At 47.3% G+C, this 13453-nt stretch overlaps 1 protein-coding gene across 1 annotated transcript in view; it reads left to right on the plus strand.

Annotated features, from left to right (window-relative positions):
- The window catches only part of IGFN1 (immunoglobulin like and fibronectin type III domain containing 1), a 58266-nt gene that overhangs the window by 22713 nt on the left and 22100 nt on the right, over positions 1–13453 (plus strand). The window contains exons 12-16 of the mRNA XM_054981183.1: positions 1388–5416; positions 5525–5649; positions 7483–7624; positions 9033–9329; positions 10163–10462. Coding sequence (XP_054837158.1) covers positions 1388–5416; positions 5525–5649; positions 7483–7624; positions 9033–9329; positions 10163–10462 — 4893 coding nt within the window. The remainder of the gene's footprint in view (positions 1–1387; positions 5417–5524; positions 5650–7482; positions 7625–9032; positions 9330–10162; positions 10463–13453) is intronic.

The following is a 13453-nucleotide window of genomic DNA, read 5'->3' on the forward strand; positions in this document are numbered from 1 at the left end:
TGAGATGGCTATCTACTGTGCAACAGCTGCACCACTGGACTGTTCCTTAAGGGGATACAGCAGGGGCCAGGGAGGTGACGTGCTAGGAGTTGATTCCAAGTCCCCAGCCCCACCAACAGCCACACTGGCTGTTGCACTGGGGCTGGACCAGGATACAGTGGCTCCTCAGCTGCCACTCCCATTCAAGGATGTGTCCACCTTCCACGGGAGACTCAGATCTGTAGCTGTTCCCACCCCCGACTCTGTCATATCAGTGAGCTGTGTCACCGTATGGTGTGCCCATTCCTCATGTTTGAGCTGCCAGTGTGGGGTAAGATGTTAAATCCCACAGTCATGTAGCTGGCCAACATAGGATCATAATGTGCATCTTAGAGTCAAGCTACAAGTGACGCCTTACACAGGTTGGACACCTGTCAGCTTCCCTCAAGTTTTGATGGGAAATGTAGGTGTCCTGGTTTTACAGCTTGGCTCTCCATTACAGCTGCAAGACCAGGATGCCTACATTTCCCATCAAAACTTGAGGGAAGCTGACAAGTGTCCAACCTGTGTCAGGCATCACTTGTAGCTTGGCTCTTAATATCTGGCCTGCCTGTGCATGGCCTGAGGTTTAAATTGGCTGTAGTGCCAGGGATGGGGATTTGATGGGTGCAATGGGTACAGATCAAGCTGCCTGTTAGCCTCCTGTGGTCTTTAGGGCATCAGGTGCATGGCAGCTTCTGTGTGTGTGGGGGGGGGGGTGTGGTGTGGGGGGGCTTTTCCTGGACTCAGTGGACACCTATGGGCTATGTTGCAGTTTTGCAAGTGTAGTTCTGTGCTGCTTCTGGGGAGGGGGGGATGTATCCAGACTAGGGTGGTCTAGGGAGCTGCATTATTATGCCACACCCCCTGGCCTGCCTTTTTCTTTGACAGCACAGCAGATTGTACTTGTAGTGCCCTGGCATGGTCCATGGCATTTCTGCACTGGCATCCAGCTGCACCACAGTGCTCCCAGGTTTTTCTGCTGGCACATTTGGGTTGCACCAACATAGCAGGTGGTTGACTCCCTGTTCATTTTTTGGCCCCTCCCCTCAGGATTGTGCTGTAAAGGTGTGGAGTAACTGGCCATGGGGAATGGTTATTTAAACAGAGGACAGACCCTGACTAGGTCCTTTCATTCCTGCAAATTACTCTTCACAGTTTCATCCAGTGTGAGTATTTGCTATAGGTAATGAAAACTAGTCTTTGCATCCTCCTGATCTGAATTGGAAGGCTTTCTGTTTAAATGTTTATTTTATTAAAGTAGTTCCCATTCCAAAGTAATTGTCTTGCTCTGTGCATTTTGTCCCATTTTATTTTGTATAAATCATCTTGAGTTTTCCCATTAATCAGAAATATGTTTTTAATGCAGCTGCCAAAGGAAAGAGAAAACAGACTGAAGAAGACAGTGATGATAAGACTGGTTGGAAGGGCAAGCTACTAGAGGAAGATGTTGCTAAAAAACTTCGTCAAGGAGAAGGGCATGAAAACCAAGATTCCCTTTCAGACTTCAGAATGGGCAAAGATGGGCAGTTTAGCAATGGTCAAGATGTCAGTGGAGAATTTTATGATTCTTTGGGAAAAGATGGATCTCTGGGAAGAGAAGGGAAGATGGGACAATTTTCTGGAACAGGAAGGAATATGGCAGAAGGGAATCAGTTTTTTGGATTTGCAGGGGAGAGTGGTGGCCTTATGGGACTTGATCAGAACACTATGCTAGGTGGAAGTAGTGTTAGTGGAGGTCCAGGTGGTTTGGTTGACATGGGAGCACTGTATGGTAAGGATGCTATGATGGGTGGGGTATCTTCTGGTGCTGGATTTGGAGGTGTAGGTGGACTACATGCTGTACAGGGACATGGTATTGGTGATGCTGGAGCTGAAGCTGGAATTGGTGGTGCTGGAGCTGGAAGAGGAGAGGTAGAGGGATTTTATGACAAGAAAGGAGTACTAGGTGGTCCTGGTGGTCGTGCAACCATGCTTGATGATGTTGGAGGTCTTTATGATAAGGATGGTGTACGAGGTCATGGTGGTACGATTACTACAGGAGCTTCAGATGGACTCCATGTCAAGGATGGTATGCTAGCCGGAATTGGAGGTGCGGTGGCCAGAGGTGGGGTCTGTGGAGAAGAAGGTATGCTAAATGGGGTTGGTATCACCAAAGATAGTGCAGGGAGTAGAATATATGGCAGAGATAGTATATTAGATGGTGCTAGTGCTGGTAGGTTTGGAGCTGGGCATGATAGTGTGGGACGATACTATGGAAAGAATATGTTATCTGGAGTAGGTGCAGGTACACCTGGTGGTGCTGGGGATGTAGGAGGACTCCAGGGCAAGGAAGGTGTGTTCACAGGAGTGGGAAGTGGAGGACCAGGAGCTACTAATGGCATGGCTGTGTTGTCTGGCAAAGGTGGTATGGTAGCTGGAACAAGCAGTGGTGGAGTTGGTGGTGCTGGAGGTGTAGATGGGTTCCATGGCAAAGATGGTATACTGGCTGGTGCAGGTGCTGGTAGAGCTGGTGGTACTGGAGGTGTAGCAGGACTGTATGGCAAGGATGGCATGCTAGCTGGAACAGGCGCTGGTGGTGCTGGAGGTGTAGCTGGACTTTTTGGCAGGAATGGTATGCCGGCTGGAGGTGGTGCTGGTGGACCTGGAGGTATTGGAAGTGTACCTGGATTGTATGGGAAGGACGGTATGCTAGTTGGAGCAGGTTCTGGTGGACCTGGAGGTGTAGCTGGACTCGATGGCAAGGATGCTATGCTAGTTGGAATAGGTACTGGTGGAGCTGGAGGTGCTGGAGATATAGCTAGACTCTATGACGAGGATGGTATGCTAGTAGGAGGTGGTGCTGGTGGACCTGGAGGTGTTAGAGGAGTAGTTGGACTCTATGGCAATGATGGTATCCTAGCTGGAGGAGGTGCTGGTGGACTTGGTGGAGCTCACAGTGTAGGTGGTCTGTATGGCAAGAATGCTATGCTAGCTGGAGTTGGTGTTGGTGGACCTGGAGGTGCTGGAGGTGTAACTGGACTCTACAGCAAGGATGGTATGCTAGCTAGAGGTAATGCTGGTGGATATGAAGGTGCTGGAAGTGTGGCTGGACTGTATGGCAAGGATAGTATGCTAGCTGGTGGTGCTGCTGGTGGATGTGAAGGCAGTGGAGGTGCAGCTGGACTGTATGGCAAGGATGGTATGCTAGCTGGAGCTGGTGTTGGTGGGCCTAGAGGTGCTGGAGGTATGGCTGGATTCTATGGCAAGGATGGTATGATAGTTGGAGCCGATATTGGTGGACCTGGAGCTGCTGGAGGTGTAGCTGGACTCTATGGCAAGGATGGTGTGCTAGAGGGGGTTGGTGTTGGTGGACCTGGAGGTGCTGGAGGCGTGGCTGAACTCTATGGCAAGGATGATATGCTAGCTGGAGCCGGTGTTGGTGGCCCTGGAGGTGCTGGAGGTGTAGCTGGACTCTATGGCAAGAATGGTGTGCTAGTTGGGGTTGGGGTTGGTGGACCTGGAGGTGCTGGAAGTGTGGCTGGACTCTATGGCAAGGATGGTGTACTAGCTGGAGGTGTTGCTGGTGGATCTGGAGGTGCTGGAAGTGTGGCTGGACTCTATGGCAAGGATAGCATGCTAGCTGGCGGTGGTGCTGGTGGACCAGGAGGTGCTGGAGGTATAGCTGGACTGTATGGCAAGGATGGCATGCTAGCTGGAGGTGGTGCTGGTGGCTTTGGAGGTGCTGGTGGTATAGCTGGATTCTTTGGCAAAGATAATGTGCTAGCTGGAGGTGGCGCTGGTGGACCTGGAAGTGCTGGTGGTGTAGCTGGACTCTACAGCAAGGATGGTATGCTAGCTGGAGGTGGTGTTGGTGGATCTGGAGTTGCTGTAGCTGTAGCTGGACTCTATGGCAGGGATGGTGTGCTAGCTGGAGCAGGTGCTGATGGACCTGGGGGTGCCAGTGGTGTAGCTGGACTTTATGGCAAGGATGGTATGCTAGCTGGAGGTGGTGTTGGTGGATCTGGAGTTGCTGTAGCTGGACTCTATGGCAGGGATGGTGTGCTAGCTGGAGTAGGTGCTGATGGACCTGGAGGCACCGGTGGAGTAGCTGGACTGTATGGCAAGGATGGTATGCTAGCTGGAGGTGGTGTTGGTGGATCTGGAGTTGCTGTAGCTGGACTCTATGGCAGGGATGGTGTGCTAGCTGGAGCAGGTGCTGATGGACCTGGAGGTGCCGGTGGTGTAGCTGGACTGTATGGCAAGGATGGTATGCTAGCTGACGGAGGTGCTGGTGGACCTGGAGGTGCTGGGGGTGTTGCCGGACTGTATGGCAAGGATGGTATGCTAGCTGGAGTACGTGCTGGTGGACCTGAAGGTGCTGGTGGTGTTGCTGGACTGTATGGAAAGGATGGTATGCTAGCTGGAGTAGGTGCTGGTGGACCTGGAGTTGCTGGAGGTGTTGCTGGACTGTATGGCAAGGATGGTATGCTAGCTGGAGTAGGTGCTGGTGGACCTGAAGGTGCTGGGGGTGTTGCTGGACTGTATGGAAAGGATGGTATGCTAGCTGGAGTAGGTGCTGGTGGACCTGGAGTTGCTGGAGGTGTCGCTGGACTGTATGGCAAGGATGGTATGCTAACTGGAGCAGGTGCTGGTGGACCTGGAGTTGCTGGAGGTGTTGCTGGACTGTATGGCAAGGATGGTATGCTAGCTGGAGCAAGTGCTGGTGCATCTGGAGGTGCTGGAAGTGTTGCTGCACTGTATGGCAAGGATGGTATGCTACCTGGAGATGCTGTTGGTGGACATGGAGTTGCTGAAGGTGTAGCTGGACTTTATGGCAAGGATGGTATGCTAGCTGGAGTAGGTGCTGGTGGACTTGGAGGTGCTGGAAGTGTAGGTGGACTCTACGGTAATGATGTTACGTTAGATGGTGAAGATGCCAGTCGAATTGGTAGTCCTGGAGGCAAAAGTGGACTTTATGGTAAAGATGGTGTACTAGCTGGAACAATTGGTAGGGGAGCTCCTGCTGCTGGAGCTGGGCTGTATGGGAAAGATGGTGTACTAGCTGGAACAGGCATTGATGGTGTTGAGAGTGTAGGTGGAATCTTTGGTAAAGATGGTAGGCCTGCAGGAGCTGGTGTTGCTGGGCTTGGTGGAGGAGCGATAGGTGGCCTTTATGACAGGGATGGGAAATTAGAAGAAGTTGGTGCAGGAGGCAGACACATTGATGGATCACTTCCAGGTGTTCCTGGAGAGGAGTACCTGAGTTACAATCAGCTGTATGATGGTGATATCCAAGCTGGTGACAGAAAAAGACAGCTGTCTGGTATTGATGCCAGTGGACTTATTTCAGCTGATGTCTCAAGAAAGAGGGACAGGAAGGGAAGAGGAGGAAGTCTGCTTGAAGAGGATATGAGAGGTATGTGTACATTTCTTGTGTTATACTGTTTTAATTTATACTTGTAATGTCTGATATATGACAAATGTCTTTCAAAAATTAGCTATTTTGTCTTTTTTGCCTGTTCAGAACCACATTCCCGTTTCACGCAAGGTTTATTTGATGTCCGTGCCCAGAAAGGAAAGTCAGCTGTCTTATCATGCAGTCTCAACAATGATCATCTTGAGGGAACCTGGTTTAAAGATGGCTTCAAAGTATGTCTTCAATAACTCATTCTTCTTTTGATCCTTGGATGGTTTTATTTGCATCATGAGAAGACTTTTTGAATCATATATATGTTTTTATTAAGTGTATTATCTATGTTCTGGTGCATTATAGGGCCATCTAAAAGGGCAAGATCTTGCTACTTTTTATTGCTGGACACACTGAATTGAAAAAAGCATAAACTCAAGTCTGTAATGTTTGAAGTTTCTTCCTGACACATTTCAAGAGAAATGGTTATTCATTAGTGGCAGTGTGCAACATCTTGCTACTCTATATTGTTAAAAAAATTATACTTTGTACTGTAATAACATAACATCTGAAGTATACATGCTTTATTCACAGTCTAATCTTTAGTATTGGCTTGTTCAAAGAGGCATTCTGCTGTACTGCTCTACTTGCAGGTAAAAGCCATAGAACAAGATCTCCAATTCCTCTGAAGATGTTCACCTGCATGAAGGGTGTCCTGAGTGCCATATTGTGCTGCACAATTCCTTGTGCAAATGAGTTGAGACTAGAGATGGGCATGAACCAAAATAAGAACCAAAGTTAATCACGAACTAAACTGGTTTGTGGTTCGCGAACTTGTCAGAGCCCATTTCTGATGAACCGTGATGAACTTTAGGCCAATTCGTTTGGTTCTTTTTTGATTTGTCACTGGAGGTGTGCATCCCCTTGCGTTTCCCAAAGCTCAAAGTAGCACTTTTCTTGCCATTTGCAAATGGCAAGAAAAGTGTTGCTTTCAAACCACCAACCGTATTTCAGCTGATGGGAGGAGGATCCCCAATCAGCTGGAAAAAGCGGCCAGCTTTGAAAGCATAGCAAGAAAAGTGTTGCTGCTTTCAAATGCCCACTTGCTTTTTTCAACGGAGGGGAGGGGGAGGGGGTCCCTCCTCCCCCTCCCCTCAACTGAAAAAAGTGGCAGGCATTTGAAAGCAGCTTTTTTCAGCTAATGGGAGAGGGATCTCCCTCATGTCAGATGAAAAAAACTGCTGACATTTGAAAATAGCAACACTTTCCTTGTGTGGCAAGAAAAGTGTTGCTGCTTTCAAATACCCACCTGCTTTTTTCAGCCGAAGGGTCCGTCCTCCTCCTCCCTCAGCTGAAAAAAACTCCCAGCATTTGAAAGCAGCTTTTTTCAGCAGATGGGAGCTGCTTTCAAATGCCGGCAGCTTTTTTCAGCTGATGGGGTATCCCCCTCCCATCAGCTGAAAAGCTGTCTGTGTTTGAAAGCAACATTTTTCTTGCCACTTGCAAGCAGCAAGAAAAGTGTTGCTTTCAAACTTCCCACCCTGCTTTTTTCACTCGATAGGTTTCCCAGATCCCAACAGGTAAAAAAAGCAGCAGAGAGGTAAGTTTGAAACTTTTCTTGCTGTTTGTAAATGCAAACAGTTAGGAAAGTGCTGCGGCTGCCCTGAAGTGACGAACCGTGAACCGAGCAAACTGGTTCACAAACTGGGCAAATTCATGGTGATTCATGGTTCATGGTTTGTCACTTTTCATGAACCATGAACCACCACAAACCACAATTTTCCCAGTTCATGCCCATCTCTATTTGAGACTCTTCATGGGAACAGGTGGTCAGATGAAAAAAGTTTTTTGGCTGCTCTCCTCTCCAGGATCTCTTAGCAATATTTGAAACCACTAGATCAGGGCCTGCTGAAGATCATTATGAACACCATATCAGGGAAATCGGCTGGCCTTGGGGCTGTCTTCACTTGTGACTATTGCAGCTGTGGCCCGGGCTGTGGTCCGTAGCTGTTCCTGCATTGCATGTAGTTTCTGAAAAAGATTATTGCTTTAACTTCTATCCCTTTCTCCACAAGGTAACAGGACTGGAAGGCATCTCTGTTGAGAAGGATGGTCCAGTCCATAAGCTGATAATAGATGAAGTACAAGACAGTCATGCTGGGAAATACAAATTTGAAACTGAAGGCATCCGCACAGAGGCATCTCTTTTTGTTGAAGGCAAGTGTGGTCAGGTTGTGTCATCTACTAAATAAACTAATGTTAAAATGCAGCAGGTTGAATCATGCTCCTAATGCAATATATTCACAGTGCTTGAAGGGACTAGAAAGTTCTCCAATGTGTCCTGAGATAGAACCCTCAAGGCATTAACCCATCCTAAAATTAATCTACATAAACTGAACCTTCCTGTGCCACAAGGAATGAACAGGGATCATCTTGGAGATAATTAAATGGTGGTTACTACTTCCTATGATGTTTTCTAAATAGATGTAAATGCTGCATACAATACTTATGTCACCACAAGCAAAATTCTAGACCAAAGTTTGGCCACAAAAGCTGTGGAACATCTTTGGTTGATTCAGAATGCCTCTACTAACCTCACCTGTTTGTCCTCCTCCTTACTTCTTTGCAGTGTCTTTCAGTCATACTTTGCATTACATTTCAATCCTCTCATTCTTCCTCATAATTTTAAAAATTTATTTGCTTTATTTATAGTCCGCCTTTTCACTGAGACTCAAGGTGGATTGCACAATGCAAATCAATGCAATCAATAGGAGAAGAGCAATGCAAAGCAACAGGATTATAGCAATCTGGAACAAGGCATAAAGTATTAAACACAATGTGATCAAAGAATACAAAGTATAAAAACAAAGCAAGGGATAGTAGGATAATATACAGAGTAAAAAGGTAAACATACTCTACACAGTGTTATGGTTCACAGTGCCACTGTCTTTATAAAGTGTCTTCCTGAACCATTTTGCTATATTATAGCCTTATTATTTCCTTTATAAAAATGCCCTTGTGTTTAAACTATGAGTTGGATCCAGCACAGCATTTCTGCAAGGACATCTACCCACAAAGCATGATTTCTCAGCTCCCATGTCCCACAGAAACCTGAACCCCTGAAATCCTGTTCCTGCTCCCCCACTTCCAATAACAGGATTTCAAGAGGCATTTTGGGCTCCTGAAGGAGTAGGTAGTTGAGAAAGATGTGCTATGCAGGTTGAAGTCCTTGAATCCTTAGAAACACTGTGCTGGATACAACCCCATACCTTCCCTATCTACACACTACATACGCATTTGCGCTATCTAGTGTACTCAGATTCATTCCCCACCTTTCTTGTTGTTGCCCCTACCCACTTCTCTGCCATCTGCCATGCTACTTTCTGTGTTTGGAGCCATTATATTAGGCAGCTTCACTCTTTTGTTTCAGTCTCTTACTCAGACTCCATTTCTTTAACAAAACCTTTTAAAAGCACTTCCTCTTGCTTACTTCTCTATTCTTTCTCTTATCATATCCCTGTTACTCAACCTCTGAGCCTTTCCTGTTGAGATTGTGAGTTATTAAAGGTATTCATAGTCAGTTCCTTGGGTTAACTCATTGTATTCTTTGCTTCTGTGTGGTTAGACCCTCCCAATGTTGACACTGCTCTCCTGGAAAAACTGAGGAAGGAGCCTGTAGTGGTTAAGGCAGGAAAGAATGCCTTGGTCAAGATTCCATTTGAAGGCCAGAAACCAATCAGAGCCACTTGGCTAAAGGATGATGGTGCACTTCTGGATGATGTCAGGATCCACACTGACCATTCAGATAACTTCACCCGACTTTCCATATCCAGCACCAACCGAAAGGACTGTGGGGATTATAAAGTGAAGCTAAAGAATGACAGTGGAAGCCTGGAAGCTACTCTTAAGCTAGTAGTGATTGGTAAGAGGTCCTCCAGTATTCAGACAGCCATTTTTATGAAATGATTAAACCACTTTGTAGATGGCTTTTAGGTTAGAACTGTAACACATTGCCATGAGGAAGGCCTTTTGTGGGAGGGGAGGCCACAGCCTTGCATTCTACCTGGGCCCAGACTTGGTTGACAACCTGGACAACCCCCTTTTAAATTAGATTTGTGATGGTTTTGCAATGGTGAAATAAATAAATAAGAAAGAAAGGTGAGGAAATAGAGATTTATACTGCATTTCACAGCCAGCTGCTTTCTACTTGGGCAATAGCTGAAGACAGATGTATATTTAAAAGGAATGGCTGCATTGTCAGATCCCTTTCTACATTAGTATCGGTCTGAAACATAGCAGCAAATTGCATACTGATGTGTTGGTCTTTCTCTTCCAGTCCTGCCCAGTTACTAACTTATTACTTCTGCCTTCTTCTCCTCCAGTCAGGAAACAAAGCTCTCCACAACTGGTGCCTGAGATAGCAGGAGGATGTTTCCCTTCCAGGTTAGGTACCCAGCAATGGAGTGCGGTGGTTTCCAAGAAGGTGGGGGGAAAGACCAGGCAGAGGAGAAAGAAGGAAGGAAATGAACATATCAACCATTTGATTCACTGATATGCCAGAGACTGACATTAATATAAAAAGAAAAGGTGACAAAGCAGTTTCAATATATGAGCTTTTAAAAAAATGTCACATCTGTCTTCAGCCTGAATCTTCAGATGGGAACCCGGACAGATCTTGCCAACTACTTGCAAAAGAGATGGCTGCTGTTCTAGTGGCAACCTTTTCCATATCCTTTGTTTTTCTCCTTTATTCAGACAAGCCACAGCCACCTGTAGGTCCAATAGAAGTTGTTGACACATCCGCAAGTGGCATCACAATCCAGTGGAAGCCCCCCAAAGATGATGGGGGTAAACCAATACAGAGGTATATTATCGAGAGGCAGCAGGTTGGCAGAAAAACTTGGCTAACATTGGGAGAAACCAGAGGAAGCAGCACTGTTTTCACCACCAACAAAGTGGAACATGACAAAAGCTATTACTTCAAGGTGAAAGCAGTGAATGCTGAGGGAACCGGTGAGGCCCTTGAATCGGAGGAGGTGATGGCTGCTACCAAAGGTAATAGAGGGCTTCTGGAAGTTTGTCAGATATTTGTGAAATGTCTAACACCCCATCAAACGACTAACGAATAGCCACATAACTGAAAAGTAGACTAGGTTCAACTGAATTTGGATATTCCCATTCTATCTCATAATAATGCTTACCGTTTATGTACCACTTATTGAGCATGCAAAGTGTTTCACATACATAATTTCAGTAATCTTTTAAAATCACATGCGTTTGTATAGTCTTTATCTTTTCATATATATTCTTTGTCTTTTCATGTCTCCTTTTGTATCTGCCTTTTACACAATTTGCTCATTTTGTTGCACTATCCTCCAAAATACTTTAATTATCTAATTAGCAATAGAAGAAATGAAGCTGAATGTCTATCAAACTCTTCTTATTTTGATTCAGAAACAGACTTACACTGGCCATCAATGTCATGGGGATTAATTAGAATTATCACTCATAAATATTCTTGTAATTCACTTTTGAAAATGGCATTTACTTTATTCCTAACAGAACCTAACTGTCAGAACTGATTAAATATGGAGTCGGTTAAGCATAGGTATACAAAAGAGCGTTCTGATCCTGACACTAACTGCCTTGAAATGCATAGTACAAAATGGACACACCTGTGTTATATTACACTTTTGACCATAAAGCCCCTGCTGCAAATTGACGGATTTGGGGAGATGCCATGGAATGTTGTTCACAAACGTTTCCAACTTATTGGGAAACAAAGCTATCAGGATATTTGCAGTCCAGCGTCTGGAATGGGAACGTTTTCACTGGTAGTAAGGGAATGTTTCACTGGTAGTTTCACTGGCCCTCCTGCTCCTCCTAAAATTGTCAGTGCCAACAAGGGTATGCCAAGGATGGGGAAGAGGCATAAAGAAACTTAGAGGAGCACAGAGACAATGCAGCCGACAGAAGAATGCCTATTAGACAGTGGACTGAGAAAATGGAACCTTACAAACTGGATAAGGAGACTTGAGGACAATGAAGGAGGAGATGGAAAATGAAAACAAAAAGATGATAGAGAGGGGGCATGAAGCTGTGGAAAGGAAGGTGCATGGGTCTCTCATCTCTCAAGATAAGAGAGAGGCTGGCTGACGGAAGTGGTATGTAGCAGGTAGTAGACTGAAAAGCAGGGACCTGAGGAAACAATGGGTGATAGAAAATGGAGTGGAGTGGGCAGTGAGGAAGTTTTATGGAACAAAATCTGATAGGAAGGAGTAGGAAGAACCGAGTAGGAAGAACTGTACACCACAGACAAGAAAGAAGTGGACAGTCAAGGGAGACTTGTGTCAGGTTCAGACTGCTTTCATGTATGCCTTTGCTTTACTGACTCCATTTTAATCCTTTCAGTGTGTAAGTGCTCTCTCTTCCAGGTGCCAAGGTTCCCAGGAAGCTATCTTGCAGAAATGGATTGTTTTGGCTACCGACGTTCCACCAAGAACCGGCCTTGGGAGCTTCTCGCTCTTCCGTCTTCAAAGGGGTTGTTTTGAGAACTGCGGGGGGAGGTTGGGCCTGCTGTGATCTGTTACTCTGTATCTCATGCTTTGCTTGTCATTGGTAACAATGCACATGTACCATCCTGGACCTTGTGTTCAGGCTAGTGGACTATAATGAACTAATTCTTCAGTAAAAGCCTTTTGGAAACAATGGACTGTTGTCTAATTGCAGAAGGTAGTCTGGAGTAAGAACGTTATCTAGCCACAAGTCTGACATTTTGTTACCAATCCCATTTTCCAATGCCTAAGCCGGATCAGACGGACTCCAAAGCTGTCCCTGTCAGGGATCCTTTGTTTGACCCGTATGCCTCTCCCGGCTCTCAAGGCTCGGACACTCAAGTACCTGCACCGAGGGAGGATAACTCCTCGGTTACAACGATCTATACCCTTGCTCCAAGCAGGGCTGATACGCAGCCTCGGGCCATGGCTCTCCCACTGCTATCGCTGCCTACCCTGACACAGTGGGGTGCGCGACCAAGGGAAACCAGGGATAGGAGGGCCAGCACGATGTTCACGCACTTACAGCTGGATAGTCGGCGTAGCCTGGAATCCATCCCTGAACAAACCGGTGATCAACCTTGGATATATTGGAATAGAACGACCGAACAATCGGAGTGGGATACGTCCCGCCGTGGCACCCTGAGTTGGGATTATGCGGAAGTCACCCCGTGGTCGGGGCAACAAGAAGTAAGTGAGCACCAGTGGGTGCAACTGCAGAGCAGAACGTTAGCCATTGACTCAGGTATATCGGCAATCACCGGCCTGACAAAAGGAGTTTTAGCCGCGAGGTCCCAAGAGGAGCGAGGAGACGAGGCACCCTTGCCTTGGCAGCAAACGCTCACCACGGGGCCGCGGACTGAAACTGGGCAAACCTCGCAGACGGCCGAAGCTGCTGAGGGTGAGGAAACCATGGGGAGAGTACAGCTTTTGGAAAACAGACTCATAAATATGGAAGAAAGTTTAGCCAGTGCCGTCCACTTGCTGTCGGTGCTAGTCGCGGGGGACGGCGGTCGTGAGCGGCCCGCTGGATGGCCAGACATCAGCCAGAGTCTGGCCAATCTCCAAACGCTCCTGCCTCGGCAGGAGGGTCCGATCCAACCCTGGCCGCAACAGCCACCAGAGACGGGGGATGAGGAAGAGGTCCCCGGAGAAGGACCCGTTCCAGATGATTCATGCCCAGATGATTCCCAGCCTGACCAGCCGGTCAGACCAGTTAACGACGGAACCAGTGGAGGGGGTGACGGACCGCAACCGGGGGAGCCCCGTCCCACCAACGGCGGAGGGGAACCAATACAACCGGGGGGTCCAATCCTCCCTCCAACCACGACGCAAGCTGATCAGCCGGTAGCCCCTCCACCTACAACGCAAGCGGGACCAACCCCGGGGCCGCGAGGTGATACGCCTCCGCTTCATCCACTACCACTCCATCCCCAACCATTACGACCGGCCCCTCATCAGCCGCGGCCAAGAGGGGCAGCGGCCCCAGCAC

The sequence above is a fragment of the Eublepharis macularius genome, chromosome 5 (genome assembly GCF_028583425.1).
Source record: "Eublepharis macularius isolate TG4126 chromosome 5, MPM_Emac_v1.0, whole genome shotgun sequence".
NCBI classification, from domain to species: Eukaryota; Metazoa; Chordata; class Lepidosauria; order Squamata; family Eublepharidae; genus Eublepharis; species Eublepharis macularius.